This window comes from Marmota marmota, unplaced genomic scaffold, assembly GCF_001458135.2.
Source record: "Marmota marmota marmota unplaced genomic scaffold, marMar, whole genome shotgun sequence".
Classification (NCBI taxonomy): domain Eukaryota; kingdom Metazoa; phylum Chordata; class Mammalia; order Rodentia; family Sciuridae; genus Marmota; species Marmota marmota.
Genome location: NW_026000172.1, coordinates 474,425 through 494,093, shown reverse-complemented (window position 1 = coordinate 494,093; position 19,669 = coordinate 474,425). Strand labels below are relative to the sequence as shown.

The 19,669-nt window shown below is 40.0% G+C and overlaps 1 protein-coding gene and 1 pseudogene across 4 annotated transcripts in view; both read left to right on the top strand.

Annotated features, from left to right (window-relative positions):
- LOC107159730 (zinc finger protein 420-like) overlaps positions 1-19,669 on the top strand; it is a 54,334-nt gene that overhangs the window by 21,796 nt on the left and 12,869 nt on the right. For 2 of the 4 annotated variants that reach the window (XM_015506347.2, XM_015506346.2), the window contains 2 exons: positions 7,448-7,574; positions 13,630-17,071. In XM_015506347.2, coding sequence (XP_015361833.1) covers positions 7,448-7,574; positions 13,630-15,926 — 2,424 coding nt within the window. In that variant the 3' untranslated portion in view covers positions 15,927-17,071. Of the gene's footprint in view, positions 1-7,447; positions 7,575-13,629; positions 17,072-19,669 lie in introns of those variants that run through there. The other 2 variants (XR_007342175.1, XM_048787765.1) reach the window with 2 other exon arrangements.
- On the top strand, positions 7,944-10,361 carry LOC107159687 (annotated as a pseudogene).

The following is a 19,669-nucleotide window of genomic DNA, read 5'->3' as shown; positions in this document are numbered from 1 at the left end:
TGTCAGTGAGCTCATCAGCCAGCTTCCAACTCCTCAGTGTGGAAGTAGGGTTGCTCAGAGTGCCAGACCTGCCCAGGAGGGCTAGAGGAGGGCACTCTCGGTTTTCCTTATGGAGACTAAGTTTGATAGTGAAACCTTAGTCCTTTCCCCATTTCTGATCCAATAATGATTATAAGGTTTTGAGAAAAAGGAAAATAAAGTGTTATTGCTTTGTTACCAAAAGAGAGACACAGGGGACTCCTTTCCCAGAGACTGTGATTCCAATTGCCAGGTAAACAGAGGACCTTTAATGCAGTGGATCATAGACTACCCTCTAGCTGTGCCCTGCCAGGAGTCACAATTCCCTTGTAGCCTTGAGAAAGTTATTTCTTAGAACTTATTGTGCCAGCCTTGAAGTCTGGATTTCTCAGTTCCTGTGGTGCATGAGCTGAAGGACATTCACCTGGCTTAAGTCCTGACTTAAGACAAAAGTTTAATCTAAATTTTCCCATAATTTGGGAGGCAGAGAGGGAGAAGAGAAAGGAGAAAATAAGTGAGTTTTAAAATAAGCCACCATCATAGAGCAGCAACAATTATGTTTAAAGCATAGAGTGAACTCTCTTACATTCCCAGAGAGAAGCAAATCAAACACCTGGCAGGAGGGAGAGGTGGGGTTGATGAAGAATAGAAAACTCAGTTCCAGCTGGGTATTCTGGTGGATGCCAGCCAGCCAGGGACTCACTGAGGCAAAGTGGTTACAAGTGGAGGGTCAGCCCAGGGAACTTAGTGAAATCATGAAAGATCAAAATTATAGGAGGATTGCAGATGTGGCTCAGTTGTGTAGTGCCCCTGGGTTAAGTCTTTAATACCACATAAAAAATTCAAATGTCATGGGGCTGGAGTTGTGGCTCAGTGATAGAGCACTCACCTAGCATGGGTGGGGCATTGGGTTTCCTCCTCAGCACCACATAAAGATAAATAAGTAAAGGTATTGTGTCCATCTACAACTAAAAAAAAATAAATAAATAAAAAAATTCAAATGTCAGATCAAAGAATCCTTTAACATGAAGCCAGCATGTACTTAAGAGGGTTCATGGAAAAGAGTGTGTTGCCTGAGGCTGAGGTGAGTCAGACTCCCTGGGGCTGTAGGAGGAGGGACTCTTAAGCCAATTTCAGTTAACAAATATTTCTTGCCACTAAAAGTGAACTGGTCAGTTAATTATGAATGTTGGGGTTGTTAAGACAGGACCATTAAACTCATAATGAGGATACTATTTATTTTCCAATTGGATGCCAGGGATTGAACCCAGGGGCTCTTAACCACTGAGACACTTCTCCTGTGCTTTTTAATATTTTACTTAGAGAGAAGGTCTCATACACTTGCTTAGGGCCTCTCTAAGTTGCTGAGCCTGGATTTGAATTCATAATCCTCCTTCCTCAGCCTCTGAAGCCACCAACTCTTGGCTCAGGAAGGGAGACTCTCTAGTAAGCTGCTGTAGAAGAAGGATGGGAGAATATTTTTACTCGTCTCTTAGGATTACCTACCTGCCACATCTTCTTCTGGCTCTTTCTATGCTCTGTGCATCTTTTCTATTGCTTAACTTCCTGAGTTACGAGAAGCTGGTACACATAGTCAAGTGTTTTCCTTTATTCTGAGTAGTTATTTCAAATTATTGAACATGTTAGATAGTTGTAGGTTCCCTCATTTTATAGGATGTTGACAAGAGGTGTAGTAGATGATATCCTGAAGCTTGTAACTGGATTCCCAGTTAGATGAAATTCTTCAGGTTTGAGCCCCAAACTTATGATATTTCCACCAAAGAGTGTGAAATTGAATTATGGGATAATGCATTGTTAGGACATTGGTTGATGTTCTGCAAATTCATACCTTTGTTAAAAGTGGATGCACAAAAAAGACATCATTGGTCAGGACGGTAAGCTGACTCTAGCTATGTGGTCAGTGATGAGAACTGTGACCCTGGAAGAGGGAGCATTTGCACACTGTGAAATAGGGACATACAGTACACTTACACCTGTGACTCCGTGTCCAGAAAGAAGACACAGGGGTGGGGGGTTGGGCTTTGCCAGCTTTTGAAGGCCAGAGTGAAGCTGTGCCAAATTGCAGAGGTCCCCTGTGAGCAGCAAACTGGCTGAGAATGCTGCAGCCAAGATTCTGTCATTCTGACGCCACTCAGCCAGGGTTTGGATGCCCCTTCTGGCACTCTGTGCCTCTGTGGGCCTGATACTCTTCCCAATCGTGGACTCTGGGTGGGATCTGCTCAATCAGGCCTGCAGTCAGAAAGGAGGCGCTGTCCTTAGACAGGTGTATCTGTCCTGCCTCCAGAGCTCTTGTGAGGCCCAAGAGGCTTTGCTGGGGCCTGTATCACCCTTTGAACTGAAAGTCATGCAAGAATTCTAGGAAGGTGCTAGGATTCCTAGAATGCCAGAAAATGTAGAATCTTCTCAACTTGGTACTGTTGGAGGGACTGTGTCCTGCCTAAAATTAGCTCCCGATGCAGGTGATTTAAGCACTGCTGTGGCATTGTGGACCTTTGACTCCTCTGGACCATGGAATGAAAGACTAGCCAGCAGCTGGAACCTCTGGGCATTGTGTCCCCACAAGAGCCACCGTTGGGCATCTCTAGGTCTCCCCAGTTTGTGCAGAGTACACAAGCGTCGTCCTGGGAGAAGCCTCCTTGGTGGATGTGGTTCCTGTGTGGGAGGCACTGTCTTAACTGCAGACATCAGCTCTTCCTTTCTCCCCAGAGTTGTTCATTTTTTCTGATTCTTCCACAATGTGAGAGGCAGGACCTCAAAACTTAGACCTGGTTCTCTCTATAGCTGCTCTCAGGGCTGATAACAAATCCTTCATTTTTTAGTTTCTTTCACAGGTTCCAAAATATCAATTTTTCCTTTGCAGTTTGCAGTTATTAACAGTTTTTACCCATGCAGTATTTGAAGATGATCCAGTATTCTAATTGCCATATACTCCTAGCTAATGGATGATACCTTTGAAAATGTTTGTTTCCAGGAGGTTAATTTTTAACATGAGAGGACAGCAGAGAATAATCACCAGACTCTGCTTGACAGAATTTTTGTGCTGTAATGCGTTCTGTTGTCATATATAAAAAATTAATTTTTAAAAAAGTTTTGTGCCTTCCTCTTTTCTTAGGCACAGTCATATTTCCCCCATATCTTTGACAAGTATTCTGGTTTATAACAGGGTTGTCTCCAAAATCTCACCTGTTGAAACGTGGTCCCCAAATGCAGAAAGGTGGAGAGATGGGCTTTTATGCTATGACTATATCATGGAGGCTCTGACTTCTTCTGTGGACCAGTCCACTAACAACTGATTGGACTACTGGGAAGAGAACTAGTTGGAGGACATAGATCACTGGGGTAGTTCTGAACAGAATCATCTTCTCCCAGCACCTTCCTCCTTCTCTGCTGCCTGGCTGCCATGAGCCGAACAGCTTTTCGCCATGTTCTTCTTCCCTGATGTTTTTGTCTTGGAGTGACACTACCATGGCCTGAGTGCTGTGAAACTGTGAGCTGAAATAAATGTTTCCACTCCTAAGTTGTTATTTTAGCTATTTAGGTCACCAAAATGAAAAGCTCACTATAATGGAAATGTTAATAGGTGGCATGTCCTTATCCAGTGTCCTATTTTTTCACTAGTGCTGGATTTCAGAATTGCCTGGGGATGGCACTTGGTACCCAGGGGGTATTAGATTGTCTATAGATCTCTTAGATAGTCTATAAAGCATCACCTCCTGGCCATCTCTTCCTAGATGACAGACTGAGGATTGTGGTGCAGCCTTGAGGGAAAAACTGGTTGTCCTAGAATAAATGAGAGCGGCGTCTCCTTTGTCCATTTTATCTACACCTGTAACTCCTTGGAACATGAGTATTTTCCCCATAACCTCCACTTTATGGAGATTTTTGGTGGCCTACAGATTGGATCATGGTGTTGAAGGGGAAATACAGAATTCATTCTCCTCTCTGTGTTTTCTCTGAATTATGAGTGTAAGGAAAACACCCCAAAGTTAAAGGAAAACCCTCACTCTTCAGGTGTACAGGAATCCATAGTGTACCTTGTGAGTAAAAATAGGGATGAGAGAAGGTCCAAGCTGACATAAAAACTTGGGTCTGACTTGTCTGTTTTACAGTCAGCTCTGCTCTTCCCGGGCTTGTCATTTTGAAAAGCTGTATTTACTTACTTCAGCTTCAACTTTTTTCCCTATCTGTAAAATGTGTTTATTTGTAGAGCTTCAAACATAAGCAAACATATGAAAAGTTACAGGATAGAGTTGGATTTTAAGAAAAGGAAGTCAGCATTATGTTACTTTGTTTAAACGTTTTATTGTCTTCTTTTCTGGAGTATCCTTTATACGTTTCTCATGTGCTCTGTGTTTTGGGAAGTGCTTTCAAATAGCATTAGTTTTGGAAATTTTACCAGAAATAATAAATAGGGAAAATCTCTCTTTCATTATGACTAAGAAAAAATAACTGCAGTTTTTCAAAATTGAGTGTTAGGTGCATAGATGAATTTCAGATTCACCAAGTCATTAGTTCCTTGTCCATGGAGGCCTGTGACAGTCAAAATGTCATAGATCTTGGGGCTGGGGCTGTAGCTCAGTGGCAGAGTGTTTGCCCAGCATATGTGAGGCACTGGTTTGATCCTCAGCCCATATAAAAATAAATTAATAAGCAAAGATATTGTGTCCCTCTACAACTTAAAAATATTTTTTAAAAACCATAGACCTTATTATCTGGATGTTCGAGTTTAATACAAAGTCATGTGAGATGAGGTTTGTCAAATCCTAGAATTATACACAGGATTTATGTTTTAGTAAATGATTTGTTATCATGGAGATAGCAACCAAATATCACATTTATTTTTTTGAAAAAAGATGGATGGTCTTGGTTTTCCTATTGTGACATGAATGTAAGTGCTTTACATATTTGTTGTCTCCTGTGGACATAACACTGAGTTTGGATGGGCATGGTGGGTGGTTTATGCCTGGGAAGGCAGCTACTCAGGAGGCTAATTGCACATTTGAGATCAGCCTTGGCAGATAAGAGAGACCATGTCTCAAAATAAAAAATAAAAAAATGTTATGATTGTTGGTTGTGGTAAATCTGTAATTAGTCTCTGGATTCAATCCTAACTACAAGACAAAATCCCACTGAGTATTAATACTTTTACCCATTAAGTTGTGAATATTCAACTTTAACTCCTTAAAATATATAAGCTCATATATGCCTCCTATGTTGGGGGCTTTGTTCTTACACTTTCTTCTGAGCCACGCTATGTATGCATGACCTGCAGACTTCAAAAGGTTTTCTTTTTGACAGATAAACAATGGAAAATCTTGGTCTCCTAGATTTGTTGATGGTTTTGGATCATTAGATTTGTTAAAAAGTGAGCCATGCTTTGTTTCCTTCCCATCTGAATGCTCTATCATCTACAAATGCACAAGTGTTAATAAAACATGCATTCATTGCCCCTAATATCTTAGTAAGTCCTAAAAAAACCCAGAATGATTACAAGAAACTGTAACTCTAGAATTCCAAAAAAAAATCTACTGAAGTACACTATTATGACATTTTGTTTGATTTGCCCACTGAGGTCACAGCAGTGATGTGTCCTTTTATGTTTATTGACACTTCATATAAATATGTTCCATTACAGCTGTTTTAACCTTATTTGCTGGTATTAATACTGTCTGCCTAATTTTCCCTCTAAAGTTAATTTGTTCTCTTTGTCTTTAGGTATCTTGGTAGAATATTTCTAAATAATCTACATAAACCATCATATTTGAAACAGAAAATTCTTCTTTCTTAATATTTTTTTCACCTTACTTTGGGGAAAGCAGCCTCAGCCTTGTCACCAGAGACACTGGCTCTATTGTGGAGCTCCTGGAGAGACCACCACCCTGGTGGCTTTCATCTCATCCCCCTGCAGCTCACAGCTGTATACCTCATAACTTCCTTGAATTCTCAGTGAAAGGAACAAGATCTCATCTTTCCAGAGTCTGAAAATTATAAAGTGTACCTCAAAATAAAATTTCAATGACAGGGAAAATGTTACATACACAGGACTCAGTAACTATGGCTCTTATTTTATCACCTACCCTTAAGTGTGTAAATCTCAACAATGTCTTCTAAGATAATATGCATCCAAGTTGAAGTCTACGTTTTACAAAGTGGAATGACTTGTCTTTATTTCCATGAAAGTCTTCCTGGGTGAGCAGAGTTCCCCTCCAGAGTCCCCAGCTAATCAGAGTTCCTAACTGTGTAATTCCCTTGCCTTACAGAGTATCTTTTGGGAGCTTCTTTTCTTAGTGAATGAGTTTCAGATCCTTACTTTGAAGAAAAAGTTGACATTCCTATGTGCATACATGGATCATAAATATCATTGATCAACCCGATCTTGTTTCTTCCTAATATGTTTCTATTAGTCTTCTCATTTACAATAAATGTTGTGTTCTTAAAATTTTTCTAGCGTTCACATGTTATCTTGACTTTAATTTTTCCTTTCTTTTTGTATTAGAGGTCAAATAAAAGTGGGTAAAAATTAGGCTATACTATTTTTGGGTGTTTGACAAAATGTCATAAATATTGAACACCATTACTGCTATCATATTCTTTTGGTTTTCTCCATTAAGACATGAAAAACTCTTACAGTGAGAAGTATATATTTGAAACGGTCAAGAAGGATTGTTGTTGATCATTGGTATTTTAATAAAAATACATAAGTCACTTAGAATACTTGAACTTAAATTAATCAATGATGTTTTCCCTAGAGTTGTCTACCTCATTGCTATTCAAGAATTCTCTTGGCGTGCTGGGATTGTGGCTCAGTGGTAGAGTGCTCACCTCACATTCATGAGGCACTGGGTTTGATCCTCAGCACCACATAAAAATAAAATAAAGATATTGTGTCCCCACAACTAAAAAATATATACTAAAAAAAAAAAAAAGAAGAAGAATTATCTTGGCCCACTGGCCCTAGTATCAGTAGATTGGGATTATTGCTATATAGTCAGAAAACCAGTTCCATCCCAGAACTACTGAACCTGAGTCTGAATCTCTGATTCATGGTTGTGCATTACAAATTTGAGAATCACTCTTTTTACTTACCATGATTTTCTTATCTGAGAAATATACAATTTATCTTATGGTATATAAAATTGCATTTAAAATGTATATTCTTGTGTTGATGACATAATCTTACCTTTTATTTCACAAAAGTGGAGTATATACACTTTTTTTTTACTTATGATACTCTTTCCTCAGAGTTAGAGAATATCACTGTGTTACCAAGTATTTTCTTGAATAATTAAAGTCACTTACCAACTTGAGAACCAGTTCTACTAACTCTCATTTTATTTTCAGTCAACTTACAAGCTATGTGAATGATCAAATGGTCAACGTGCTGTTAATTTATCTATTCTTATTTCAGGAACTGTTGACATTCAGGGATGTGGCCATTGATTTCTCTGAAGAGGAATGGGAATGCCTAGAATCTGCTCAGAGGACTTTATACAGAGATGTGATGCTAGAGACCTACAGAAACCTGGTCTTCCTGGGTGAGCAGAGCTTCCCTTCAGAATTCCTAATTATATAGTTTTCTTCCTTTGCAGAATATCTTTTGGGAGCTTCTGTTCTTAATGAATAAGTTTCAGATTCTGTCATTCAAGAAAAAGGCTCAGGCTGTTTTCGTTACAGAGAAGAAAATATTAATGCCATTGTTTTTAGTCCTTATTCTTGCCTTTTCTTGAGGTGATATATACCCTTCAGGTTTACAGTAATTCAGTGATATGGAATGATGTGAGCTACACATCAAAGTCCAATTTCTCCCCTTTATGGTACCAAAATAGAATATCTGTTTTCACAGGGAGAATCCCAACAAATAGACATTACATTTTCCAATGAACACATTTCATTGTATCTAAGCCATGTTTGGGCACCTTCCTATGGAGCAGAGGTGGGTAAAAATTCATGAAGCAGAGGACACAGTTGAGAGGTCCAAAGGTCATGGAGGTAGCCAAACTTCCAAATGTTGGGGGAGAAGTCATGCCACATAAATGGTTTTCCAGAAGCTTAGGTTTGTTTCTCTTGCTATCCTACAAGGACAGGTTCTGCCCTATGTTTAGCATGCTTTCGACTTCTTTAGTCGCTTCCTCCTGTGGGGATGCCCCAATATATTGAAATAAGCAGCCCAAACACTCCCCTTTGCTTGTGAGGGTCAGCGTGATCCGACAGCATTTTCTTTATTTGGGGCATCTCTCAGAAATCTGGATACCTCTAGGTGAGGCATTGTAATTTATTAGTTTCATAAAGCAGTTTCTCTAATATCACATATATATTTATTCATTGAAATTTTCCTATCAGATTTTATTATAAATACTTACAATGAATTTTTTGTGGAGTTTTTTTCTGACATAAAATGAATGTCAGTGATTCACAGTGGCTGCTCATTTTGGGTATATGGTCAAGGTGAATTTTGTAGTTATATAAAAGGTTTGTAAAATAATACAACCATGGTTATTCAGAATTTTGTTGGCTAAATTTTCCTTTTCTTTCTTATTTTCTGTGTTTCATTTTCCAGGGTAAGTTTCACATTGTAGTATAGCTTTTTCCTCACATCAGTTAATGATGTTTTTATTTTTTTAACCTACATTTTATGATTCAATGGCAATTTATAATATTTCACAAATTAGGGCAATGTAAGATGAAGTTAAGATAAGCCTTATCCTTGCTTCCATTGCCAATAAATTATATTTGCCTCTATATTTTTATTTTTTGCTTTTATTGCCAATAAAATCATATTTGAGATAAAATGTACCTCATAAATTTTTCTTTTAAAGCATGTTTGGCATATGAAAATTATTGCCACTCCAGTTTCTGGTCATTCTTACATATTTTTGTCTTCACCTTGCATCCTTAGATTTTTAATCTCCTGTGGACTGCATATATTATTTTTTATTTTTGTAAGTTTCCTTTGCTTCTTTTCTGTTTCTTCCTTTTCTTCTGACTTTAACTTGTGGTTCACTCATTTTTATGGTGACATTCTTTTGATTCCTCTTTCACTTTCCTTCATTCTATGAACATTTTAAAATTTATTTTGGCATTTATAAAATCATTTTAAGCTTACATTACATTTTAAACTGGCAACAAGGTCGTTACTGTTGTGTGCTTGGGGTAGTTGGAGGTGGGGCCCTTGGCTGTGAGGCACAGAATCCTGGTTCCCAGGCCGCCACACCCACCATCTCCACGCCATCTGCCTGACCAGCCCAGCGGTGGTTTGCATGAAGTGCTTGGGCAAGTGCTTAGAGATTGCTTGCTACAAGAACAAGCTTGCTTGTGTGTTCACATGGTACTTTCTCACCTGCCCTCCTCAGGGAAACAGACCTAGATGATGTCCTGCAAACCCACCCTGTGTTTGTAATTGTTTGTTAAGGTCAGGTTGCAAAGGAGGAGGATCTCATCAGTCCACGTGGAACAGATAGATGTCCAACCTGAAATCTGTAAGCAGATTTTGACTAAAGGAGAGGTTCAGGTATCAGATAAAGAAGGCACCATACAGCTGCAGCAGATGTTCAGGGATATTTCAACCATTGTGGCGGACAGGTGTGTCAACCCAGAAACAAAAGACCATACACCGTTGTCCTTGTTGGGAGAGCCATGAAGGACATCCACTATTCAGTCAAACCCAACAAGAGTACAACACATCGGGCTTTGGAAGGGATAAGGCAGCTGAAGGAGAAAACGAAGATGGAAGGTGGTCACATGAGGCCTGGGTTCTTTCCTCCAGTGAATGAAGGGAAGAAGCTGAAGGAGAGTGCAGGCCCTTGGTCAAGGTTATAGAAAGTGAAAACTACAGCCAGCAGCTAGAAATTGTGTGTAGGGCTGACCAAGGCTGCTTCCGAGAAATTGCTAATAAAAAAGGAAACAAAAGGCAAAGGTTCGTTGGAAGTACTCAGTTTGAGAGAGGAGAAATTTGAATGACACTCATCAGTCTCTTTGGCTATTAAAAAAAAACAAACACAAAACCACTAAACCAAATGTTTTTCTTTCTGATGACACTGTTTAATTTCAGTGATTTGCCAAAAAAAATAAAAAAATAAAAAAAAAATAAAAAGGCATAATTTGACATCTTCTGACTTATACATAGAAAGACTTCCTACATGAGTATAATGTGGGAATGATTTTGTTTTAATTTTAAATTGGTGTTCTAAACAAAATCAAAAACTCAAAAGAATGAAGTCCAGAGGGTCATTTTGCTGCTGTCTTATACCTTTATAACTTTCCAAAATGAAAGCTACTTTAGACAACTCTTCTGGCTAAAAAGTTAAGTTTTGTACATTGTATAGGTAAGATTATTTGGGGAATGTCATTATGAAAAAAAGGAGTGTTTACCTGTCTTGTTTCTCTGTGATTCAGTGTGTGGGGAACTATATTGTCAGTCAAGCTGGGATGATTTATTTCTAATTCTTAAAGTTACAATATATATCAGTATAGCTAAAATTATATGTAATCAATAAAACTACTATTTATATTAAAAAACAAAAAAGCAAACTGACAATAAATTTTCTTCAATTTCATAACAAAAGTCAGTATATTTATTTATCCTTTGAACATTATGTTATTAATGGCAGTTTTATTTATACTGCATACCCATTAAAAGGTTTATGATAACTTTTATGTTTTTCTCTTTCAAATTCTGTTGAAAAAAGTGAGTGCTTTATGCCCAATCATTCCAGTAAAATTGAATTCTATATTGCTATATGGGTTTTCCTTGCCAGGAGAACTTTAAAATTTCATAAAAGTTCTATTGCTGTGCACATATATTTCATTTTTCAATATTAGGGGTGCACTTTACTATATTTTGAAGGACAGGTCAGTAGCTATGAAGTTTGGATAAATTTATATATTTTTAAAGTCTTTGTTTTCTTATTTTTTGAAGGTTAGTATTTTGGGTTGCAGTGTTCTTAGTTGGTAATTCTGTTTTTGATGTTTTGGACACTATTACCCAGTTCCTTTTTGAGTTGAAAGGCTTCAACTAAGAAATTGACTTATAATCATATTCAAGTGCCTTTCTCAGTGGCACATCTTTTTCTTTTGGTGTTCTCAAGATTCTCTCTTTGTGAATATTGAAAAATTGAGTAAAATGTGCTTTGAGTCTTTGTGTGTGTGTGTGTGTGTGTGTGTGTGTGTGTGTGTGTGTGTGTTTTTCCTACTTGGGAGATAATGAGCTTCTTGAATTTTGTTATCCTATTTATTGCTCATTTCACCACATCTCCGACTTTTTATCACCACTGGAGACTTTCTTTTCCCCTGCCCTTTTTCTTAGGCCTTTTTGCTTTTTGTTTTTCATATCTCCCTTAGTCGCTGGGGCTGGCCTCAAACTCGGGATCCTCCTGGCTCAGACTCCCAAGTGGCTAGGATTATAGCTTTGCACAACCACCCCTGACTGAACACTATTACTTAATACTTTCTGCAAGTACATAACTTTTGCTTATTTCTACTAATGATTTTGGTCTGTGTTTTATTCAACATTCTGTGTTCTGGTATAATTCACTAAATTTATTTCAAATGGTTATTTAGCTTCTTTGGGTAATTCACAACTCTTACTTTCCTGATGTTCAATGCCTAGTGTTTTATTTGATTCTTGGATTAAGTCAAGTGCCCCCTTTTCTTTGTGTACTTATTATATTTTATTCGTCCATTTAAAAAAGAGTCTCTAGTAGATTAATTTTCATTTTGTAAAACAATAGGAAATTAGTAAAGAATTGAGAAATAGGCAAGCACGGTTCTGCATTCTGGTAACTTCAGGTAATTTGGACAATGTTCAAGAGAATTTTATGTTTGAGATGTGTTACACCATGTCTCAAACCATTTTAAAAGGGCTTATTTTATAAATCAGTGGTATAACAACTTTGGGCTTAATCTTAAGCATCACACATAAAAAATTAAAAGTAGAATGACCCTGTGATCCAGAAATGCACATTTTAAAGAAGTATCCAAGGGATATTAAACAAGCACATGGAAGAGATATCTCCACTACCATTTCATTGGAAGCATTGTTCACAGTAGTCAAGACAAGGACTCAAAGTTTTTGCCTATCAGTGATTGAGTGAGTAAACGATATGATATTTCTAATCAACAAAGTAACAATAGAAAAGAGATATCCTGACACTTAAAGTGACATGAGATGAATATGTAGAACTGGGCATTATGTGAAATAGACACAGTAATTTGCAGCCTCATTTGACTCAATGTGAACTTAGAAGTGCAGAGAGTAAAAGGTTTACCTGCTATTGTGCTTTGGGGAGTGTTGTTCAGTCTGTAAAATATTATTGTAATGGACGTAAAGTTAAGAGATCCATTGTTCTCATGATGAGTGTAATGTATTATATCTTTGTTTTTGCAGAGGGGTACCCAGTATTGAAACTAGAAGCACTGAAAAACTGAAAAACATCCCCAGTTCTTTTTTTATTTTTTATTTTGAGACAGGGTCTTGCTAAGTTACTTATGGTCTCGCTAAGTTGCTGAGATGGTTTTGAATTTGGAATCCTCCTGCCTCAGCCTTCCAACGTGTGGGGATTCCAGGCTTGTCCCACTGCACTGGCTAATGTATTATATTCTTGGTGAATGCTAATGGAAATGAATGCAATGTTTTCTTAGCACTGATAATATAATGTGATAATTATATAAAATAATGCATTTATTAATTAGCTAGACTTAGTCATTTCTCCACTTATTTAAATTTTAAAATACCATGATATGGGCTGGGGATGTGGCTCAAGTGGTAGCGTGCTCGCCTGGCATGCGTGCCGCCCGGGTTCGATCCTCAGCACCACATACAAACAAAGATGTTGTGTCCACCGAAAACTAAAAAATAAATATTAAAAATTCTTTAAAAAAAATACCATGATATACTTAGTAAATACATACAATTGATTTTGCCAATTAAATGATTCAGTAAATAACCAAAATTATAAAAATGAAAGACAAGTCATTTGTATTGACTGCCATGTGTTTAACTTTGTTCTGGTAATACTGATATAGGGTGCATGCATGGATGTGTATATTTTTTCCATTAAAAAGATTTATCCATATTTCTCCATATGGACCCTATGCTCTTTAGCCCTATTGAATATCTGTGTTATTGTCATCCAAAGTCCATCTCTTATATCCGGGTCTTTGTCGTGGTAGACAGAAAATGATTTTCAGACAGTCTCTAAAAAAGCCAGAAATGTTCATGTTTCACATTTCCCTTTTTTTTATTGAGAAATGAAGGGAGTTGGTAGATTTTCCCCAATTGTACGATAATGTATTCTGGAGTAGGAAGGCCTGTAGTGGATAAAAGTAACATGCATTCCTTTTCTATGGTATATATATGGTCCTTAATTATATGCTCATCTTGAATACTGTAAATTCTCATGTTTTTGTTAATTCTCACAAAGTAATTTTGTCTGTCCGTTATTCTTTCACTCACATATATTTGGAGTAAGGATGGCTTTCAGTGTACTCGTCTGCCACCCTGCTGATGTCCCAACTGCAATGACTTCATGTTATATTTACAAAGTTTATTCCCAATGCAATATGTAAAATAATTGTCATTTTTATTTATTTCAGCCATGACCTCTCATCATACCCAGAAAATTTCACCAGAGCCTGGCATAGAAAATTTATTTAAAAAAGTGATACAGAGAAGATGTGGAAATTGTGACCTTGACTTTTTACAACAAAAGAAAGTATGGGACATTGCAGGTGAGAATGAAGGTCAGAAATCATACTATAAAGAACAAGACCAATTAGTAGTGACTGTCCATAATGAAAATTCTACTGTCAACAGAACTCAAGAACATTTAATAGCTCAAGAAAGTATTCAATTTATAACTAAAGGCCAAGTTTCTAAAAGTGATCACTTAGAAAATTTCATTGGAAACCATCCATTACTCTGCAATGAACAAAGAATGTCTTCTTGTGCCCAGACATACATCTATAAGGATTGTGGAGAGGCCCCTGTTTACTCATTACTGCTTAATCTAAATTCAGATATAAATTTCAGGAAAGTGTGCAACACACATAATGAAACAAGCAACACCTTTAGTCAGGTCTCTACTGGAAGCAATTACCAATGTGCTTCTGTTAAAGAAAACAATTGTGAATGTAGCAAAACACAGAAGAACTCTGGCTCTGGTTGCAATATGAGAGAACATCAGCTTGGTCATTGTGCACAGAACCCTTACAGAGATGATGAATGTGGGAATGTCTTTCCTCAGTGCTCAAAGCTGATGAGCCATCCAAGTACTCAGGGCCAAGAGGCGCCTTGCAAATGTGAGGAATGTGAGAGAGCTTCTAACCCAGCTGCTAGCCTTCCTCAATACAGTGGAGCACATCCTGGAAGGGAGCCCCCCAAATTTAAGGAGTGTGTCCAAGCAAGGAGTTGCTCACCCCTTTCTAAACACCACAGGTACCATAGCAGTGACCAACACTACAAATTTAAAGAATGTGGCACAACTTTTAGTGAAGAACCATCCCCTGGTAAGCACCATAGAATTCATACTGGAGAGAAACCCTACAAATGTGAAGAATGTGGCAAATCCTTTAAAAATTGTTCAAACTTTTCTAAACACCTCAGATGCCATAGCAATGAGGAAACCTACAAATGTAAAGAATGTGGAAAAGTTTTTAAGAAGTTTTCAACTCTTACTCAACACAAAAGAATTCATACAGGAGAGAAGCCCCACAAGTGTGAAGAATGTGGCAAAGTTCTTACTCGAAGAGCATACCTTACACAACACCAGAGAATTCACACAGGAGAGAAGCCCTACAAGTGTGAAACATGTGGCAAAGCTTTTAATCAAAGATCACACCTTACTCAACACCAGAGACTTCATACTGGAAAGCATCCCTACAAATGTGAAGAATGTGGGAAAGGTTTTAATCAAACCTCAGACCTTACTGAACACCAGAGAATTCATACAGGAGAGAAGCCCTACAAATGTGAAGAATGTGGGAAATGTTTTACTCGAAGAGGTTACCTTCCTCAGCACCAGAGATTTCATAGTAAAGAGAAGCCCTACAAATGTGAAAAATGTGGCAAAGGTTTTAGTCAAAGAGCTTGCCTTACTCAACACCAGAGAATTCATACAGGAGAGAAGCCCTACAAATGTGAAGAATGTGGGAAAGGTTTTAATCAAAGCTCAAACCTTACAAAACACCAGAGAATTCATACAGGAGAGAAACCCTACAAATGTGAAGAATGTGGCAAAGGTTTTACTCGAAGAGCATGCCTTACTCAACACCAGAGAATTCATACCGGAAAGCATCCCTACAAATGTGAAGAATGTGGGAAAGGTTTTAATCTAACCTCAGACCTTACCCAACACCAGAGAATTCATACAGGGGAGAAGCCCTACAAATGTGAAGAATGTGGCAAATGTTTTACTCGAAGAGGTTACCTTCCTCAGCACCAGAGATTTCATACTAAAGAGAAGCCCTACAAATGTGAACAATGTGGGAAAGGCTTTAATCAAACCTCAGACCTTACTAAACACCAGAGAATTCATACAGGAGAGAAGCCCTACAAATGTGAAGAATGTGGGAAGTGTTTTACTCAAACACAAAATCTTACTGAACACCAGAGAATTCATACAGGGGAGAAGCCCTACAAATGTGAACAGTGTTGGAAAGGTTTTACTCGAAGAACACATCTTACTCGACACCAGAGAATTCATAATGGAGAGAAGCCCTACAAATATAAGGAATCTAACAAAGCTTTTAAGGATCCTTTGTCCTTTACTAAACACCAGAGTGTTCATGCAGGAGAGAATGGAAGTCCCAACCATAGCACCCCAGAGCACCTGCTGGCTTTCCTGCACATGCTACAAGTGCCCAGAGCCCTGGATTGCCACGCATTTCAGTAGCAACTAACCCCACACCAGCCACCTTCCCATGTGGGCAGTTTTGCAGGGCTGCTGACCCACAGGGAGGGAAGATTTTTTTTTTTCCTTTCTTTCTTTCTTGGTGAGGACATTTGATTTTCTTTCTGTCAGCATTGCTGCCTTCCTTTTTTCCATGTTTCCCTCCCTCCCATCACTTTCCCTCTTCTACTGTCTTGTCTTTATATTTTTTCTTCTCTTAAATGTAAGTCCTCTGTGGATGAATGTAAAAATCATTCATCTCCCTAGCCGTCCTCCTGCAAGATTCCATATGCCCCTGATGAGTGTGTTCCTGTCACCTTCCTGCTCATTTATTATCTGCACTGAGTTTGTACACCAGGTTGAGAGTTTATCTCTATCTCCTGTTTCCCTCTTGAAGTAGGAAAAAAGGCTGACTTCAAGAGGCTGCTAAATATAATATTTCCTGTTTGTACTTTGTGTGTGTGTGTGTGTGTGGGGGGCAGGCCCAATCTCACAATCTCTGAATTAAATAGGGTAAAAGGTAGAATTGCCCATGGCACAAAGATTCTTTTTTTATTTTCTAGCACTTCTTTGCTGCCTGAGGGACTTTCTGCAGATATACCTTCCTTGTGTCCAGGAAAAGCTGAGCAACAGTGTAACCTGATACAACTCCCAGCTGAGCCTAGGAACCTTTCCTCAACACATGAGCCGAAACACATAAACTACAGTCACCAGAAAGAGAACAGTATTGCCTTATTTTCATGATTCCCAGTTTTACTAATAATGCTGATTAGTTGCCAAAGAAAATCATTCCTTAGGCCTTAAGCCTTGCAGAATAATTCCTTTAGGACAAGGTACTGCCACTCCCTGACAGACCTCCAATAGGATACAGAGCCATCCCAAACCCGACATTGAACTTGGATAATTGGAATGTGGACTGTGTTTCCCTCTGAGTCAATAAAACACATGAAGAGGGCTGGGGATGGAGCTCAGGGACAGAGTGCCTGTGGGTTTAAGGCCTAGCATTATAAACAAGACCAGTCACCTTCCTTCATACTGGAAGGAAGAAAAGGAGAAGAGTGGAAAATACATTCTAGGACTTGACATACACTCCCAGACATAAAATAGTGTGAGACCTAAGCTGGCACTGAATTAAACATTAAAAGCGACCTTGAGGGCTGGCGTTGTGGCTCAGTGGTAGTGTGCTCGCCTAGCAAGCATGAGGCCCTGGGTTCGATCCTCAGCACCACATAAAAGCAAATAAAGGTATTGTGTCCAACTACAACTAAAAAATAAATATTTAAAAAAAAAAAAAGCGACCTTGACTCTGTGTGTCTTGATGGCTCACCTGTAGAAATAAAACAAATTCCCAACCAGGTCTAACTCCCAGGCCTTTACAAAGGGCGCAGAGGAGATTTCTGTCCCCACTGAATTTGCAGCCCCTGCAATGAGGCCTTTAGAAGAAGGAGCTCAGGAGGGAAGAGAAACACCCACTGGCAGCATGGGCTTTGCACCCTTGGAACTGGGGTGGACAGCAGTGTTTGCTCTCCAGAGGAGATGGAATGACTGGCCTTTGTCACTCCCACCCTCCCTGAGACAATGATTGCAGAACAGTCACAGCTGGTGAAGAAACCCAGGGTGCCCTGGAGAATGGTGGTGTCCTATGGAGAATTAGATAAAGTGTTGCCTTCTCTGCCTGTAGCACTTCTCACTGTGCAGGAATTGGACAGGCGTAGCCCAGACACCTCCCCAGCAATGTGGGGACATACTTCGGAAAAGGAAGGCTTTGCACACTAGTTTCTTATCCCATGTGCTCCAGGAAAATGTAAGGCTGGTGCAGTATGCACCTGAGGAGGCAGCAGGAACTTCTGATGAGCTGACAGAGCCATCATCCCTCAGGGAAGGAGCAGCCCCAGTGGGTGACAGTTCTTGGTACACTGACTGGTTCAGCAGAGGCCGTGGGACCAGTGGACTCCCATTGCTACACAGCCCTCCATGGACACCTTAGGATGTGTTGGAGGCATAGGCAGAGCAGCCAGTCGGCTGTTCCATGCCTTATGTGCTAGAAATAGTGGGGTCCTGGGTGCCCCAGGAGACCAAAAAAAAAAAAAAACGCTCTAATCAAGTCTGTCACCAGGGCAAGAATTTTACTTCCATGCACATAATTTTTATTTTTATATGTCCATTCCTTTTAAGGTTTTTTTTTTTTTTTTTTTTTTTGCGAGGGGCAGGAAAATGATGATTTAAAAGGTTAACAAGATTCGTTTGACTGGAACTGGACTGTTCCTCACTTAATTTCTGGGAGACCCAGAGGCAGGTCTCCTCTCCCTGGAGGCCTCAATGCTGAGTGACCTCCAGGGAGCCAGAAGGTGTCTCCCTGGCCTGCCCATCAGCTCATTTGAGGATCAGATGCTCCTTGGAGACTACAATGGACACTAGGCTTGATGGTCATCAAGTGGCGTCACTGTGGTGCCCTGAGGCCACATAGTCGCAGCATAGACCTCTTCAACAGTCATTTTAATCAGGAGGGAGGATGGCCAAATTCAGGGTGGCCAAGCAGAAGAGATCCTCGGGGAAGCTGTATATGAGCAGAGAGATGAGGCACTGTGCTTACCAGGCTGGATTAGGGTGATATTTAATAATGAAAAGTGACAGCATTGGGAAGGGGAGGGGCAATGGAGATGGCTGGCTGAATTCTGTGTGAGGACCCCGCCTGTGCATTGGGGGCCTGACCTGCCCGCTAGGCTCGGCAGGGGCCCACAGTGAGCTGCACCAGCCAGGGACCCTGCTGTTCAATCAGGAGCTGGTCCCTCACCTCTCGGCGCCATCATGAAGCCACAGGGAACTAGACACGGACTTGGACTTGAACAGTAAGAGTAGAAGCCGACCAAGAGATCAGCAAACAGAGTTCTTGTCCTTTCCCAGCTACCGGGGCTTCCGCGAGAGACCGGCCACTCGCACGGCAGGCCCAGGAGCTGCGGGGCAACCTCGTGGGGAGCCAGGGCAGGAGGCTTCCTGATGCAGAAAAGCCTGCTCTGGACCCGGGGCATCGTGGCAGAGATCCCAGGAAGACAGGAGAGCGGGGAAGCAGGGCAAGTGCCCTTCCAGACGCCCACCTGCCCCGTGGGAGCAGTGTCCCTGCACTGTCACGGAGACAGAGGGAGGATTTCACCAAGAAGGTGACCCGCTGCAGGGTTGGGCGTGGATGGGACAGTGGGCTCTAGAGTTTCCACCGAGGCCTGGGCGGGGGCAGCGGGTCAGGCCAGCCCTGCAGCCCAGCCCATGCTCTCGGAGCCAAACACAGGGCTGGGGAGCAGCTCAGAGGTGAGGCCCCGGGTCAACCCACGCCGGAGGGGGCGGCAGGAAGATTGCCAGACCCTCTCCTGCCATTGGGGCGGCAGTGACTAAAGAATGAACAGCAATAAGACCAGCTCTGAGGAGGGGGCAGAATGTGGGCGTTTGAAAACACAGAAATGCAGGTAAATTAAAAACTAAAACAACTCTCATGGCTGCCTCTGGGGAGTCGAGGAGGGGAGGAAACAGGAAAGAAGGGAAGCAGATCAATGATTTTTTTAATGCACTTTTAGCCATCATCGGAGTTTAAAAACTATATGCATATGTTACTTTGATTAAGAACAAATTTAAAATTTCTGAATAATGTGAATATCACTTTTAACATTTATATAAGATCATATCAAGAATACATGATTAAGACCACCTCGGTTTCTTGGCTAGTCCCTTGTTTTTTTTTTTTTTTTTTTTTTTAA